This window comes from Zingiber officinale, chromosome 3A (assembly GCF_018446385.1).
Source record: "Zingiber officinale cultivar Zhangliang chromosome 3A, Zo_v1.1, whole genome shotgun sequence".
NCBI classification, from domain to species: domain Eukaryota; kingdom Viridiplantae; phylum Streptophyta; class Magnoliopsida; order Zingiberales; family Zingiberaceae; genus Zingiber; species Zingiber officinale.
This window is the reverse complement of record NC_055990.1, coordinates 140,299,047-140,301,536: the sequence shown is the minus strand read 5'-3', so window position 1 is coordinate 140,301,536 and position 2,490 is coordinate 140,299,047. Positions and strand designations below refer to the sequence as shown.

At 50.6% G+C, this 2,490-nt stretch overlaps 1 protein-coding gene across 1 annotated transcript; it reads right to left on the bottom strand.

Annotated features, from left to right (window-relative positions):
* Positions 1–486: 486 nt before the first annotated feature.
* LOC122050709 lies at positions 487–2,277 on the bottom strand. The gene is made up of 2 exons (XM_042611594.1): positions 1,402–2,277; positions 487–1,257 (listed from the first exon to the last, which is right to left on the bottom strand). Exons 1-2 carry the CDS (start codon positions 2,275–2,277, stop codon positions 487–489), a joined length of 1,647 nt encoding a protein of 548 aa, XP_042467528.1.
* Positions 2,278–2,490: the final 213 nt, after the last annotated feature.

The following is a 2,490-nucleotide window of genomic DNA, read 5'->3' as shown; positions in this document are numbered from 1 at the left end:
TTCTTTCTCTATTGGTTGTACTCCATTCTTGCTGTTGCAAGAGAGATTGTGGCGAGGTTTCTCCACCCAGAAGGAGTTCATATTATCCAGTTATCCGGGGTCTCATCCACCGACGGATTGATAGGCTTCGTCCACCTTACGGACACGCCGAGGAGTAGGAGTATCATCTCCGAACCTCGTTACATCATCGTGTTTGAGGTTTGATCTTCTCCACTTTTGTTTCTACATTGTATTTCCACTGCGCTAACCTAAATTGTAGGAAGAAACGATAATTTAAGGTCGGCTATTCACACCCCCCCTCTCTAGCCGCATCCGAAGGTCCTATCAGCGAAGACATCTCTGTTGCGGGTCAGGCAAGTCACTGGCTACCCCAATAAGACTCTCTGATCATTCAAGATACAGCTGGACTTCCTCCCAAGGAATAGGCTCTTCAGCTATAGGTAGGAGTTCTTCTTGAATGGTGTGCACAACCCCATCCTGAGTCCTCTATGCTTTGCGAGCTTCTACTTTGACCATGTCAATGTAGCACCGCCGAGAGACCCGCTGTTCTCCCCTAACTTCCCCGACCTGATCTCCGACAGGGAATTTGATTTTCTGATGAAATGTAGAAACTGCCGCCCGGAATTCATGCAAAGCTGGTCGTCCTAGAATGACATTGTAAGAGGAGGGCGAGTCAACTAGAAGAAAGGTGCTCCTCCTGGTCCTGACCAATGGCTCACTTCCCAAGGATATAGCCAGCTTGATCTGACCCATGGACCTTACTTCATTACCAGTAAAGCCATATAGAGAAGTGGCTATCGACTGGAGCTCACTGGCGTCAATTTGCATTTTCTCGAAAGCCGACCTGAACAAGACATTGACGGAGTTGCCAGTATCTACAAAGACTCTGGCCACTCGGCTGTTGGCTATAATAGCTTTGATTATGAAGGCGTCATCATGAGGCAGCTCCAGCCCTTCTAGGTCTTGCGGTCCGAAGTTGATGACTGGGCCAGCAGCATGCTCTTGACTGCACCCCACAGCATGGATCTCCAGCCGACGCTCATGAGACTTGCACGCCCGGCCCGAATCTTCCTCGGTAGGACCGCCAGAGATCATGCCTATGTCTCTGATAGCCGTGTTGCCCCTGTTTTCTACCTCCCAGGCTTCTACGGGTTCTCCAGCGTGCCCTTGTTGTGGCATGTTCTGCCTTTCCTGTTCAGCCCGAGGTCGATTAGCCTGCTTTGCTGCCTTGCGCTGCTCTTCTATCATTCGCTGGACCTGAGGAGCCAACTCAGGGGGTGGTAAACCCAACTCAGTAGCTCATTGGGAATCACGTGTGAATTGAAAGCAATCATTGGTGGCATGCGTGCGAGACCGATGGTATGTGCAATAAGGCAGTCTCCAAGATCTAGGGCGGGGAACCTGAACTGTGGCTACACGCAGTACTGGTCGGGCGTCCTGACCGGGATGGAAGGTTGGTTTGGCGTCCCGAGCATGTGGAAGAGGTTGAGCAGGCGGTTGAGGTGCTCTTCTTTTGGGTCTGTTGGTAGCGGGAGGTGGTTTGTCTGCCTTCCTTCGTGCCGCTTGCACTTCCTCCACGTTGATATAGATGGTCGCCTTCTCCAGCATCTCATCAAAATTCCTTACAGGATTTCTGATGAGCTCCCTAAAGAACTCTCCCTCGGTCAACCCATGGGAGAAGACGCTCATGAGTATTTTAGATGTGGCCGAGGGAACTTCCTGAGCCACTTGATTGAAACGCTTGATATAGCTTCTCAGTGGCTCAGCGGACCCTTGCTTGAGCGCGAACAAGCAGTGGTTAGTTTTCTGGTACTTCCTGCTGCTGGCGAAGTGGTGCAGGAAAGCAATCTTGAAATCAGAGAAACATGTGATGGACCCATGTGGTAACCCGTCGAACCATTTTTGGGCAGAGCCCGACAGAGTGTTCAGGAACATACGACATTTAACAGCGTCGCTGTGTTGGTGTAGCAAGGCCGAATTCCTGAATTTGCAGAGATGATCCTCAGGATCTTTGCTTCCATCATATTCCCCGATAGCGGGGGGTCTGTATCCTTTCGGTAGTTTCTCCTCCAAGATCTTGGAAGAGAAGGGCACTTTCTCTTCTAGTTCCGACCTGCGTTCTTCACGCAGGATGATAGACTTCCCTTTCTTAGAGTCCTTGGGCAAAGAACTCTCAGCCAGTAAAATTTGTGGCTGCTCCTTGCAATTGTAACATCCAGGGTTTGGTTGATAGTACCCCTGGCCTGACTCTCTATAGAAGGCAGGAGGAAATTCCATAGGTTGTTTTAGCTTAGAGCCTTGGTCAGAGGCGTGAGCAGGCTCTTTAGAAACCTTGGGTAGCCTTTTTGGTCAAGAGGCAGTCGTTTGCTACTGCTTTTCCGAGGTCGCCCGCTTCTTAGCCTCCTTGAAGAGCTCGTATTCTCCTGCCGTCATGGTCACGTTGATTCATCCCGAGTCCTCCATCGTCACGTTCCAAAATAGGTTGCTGTG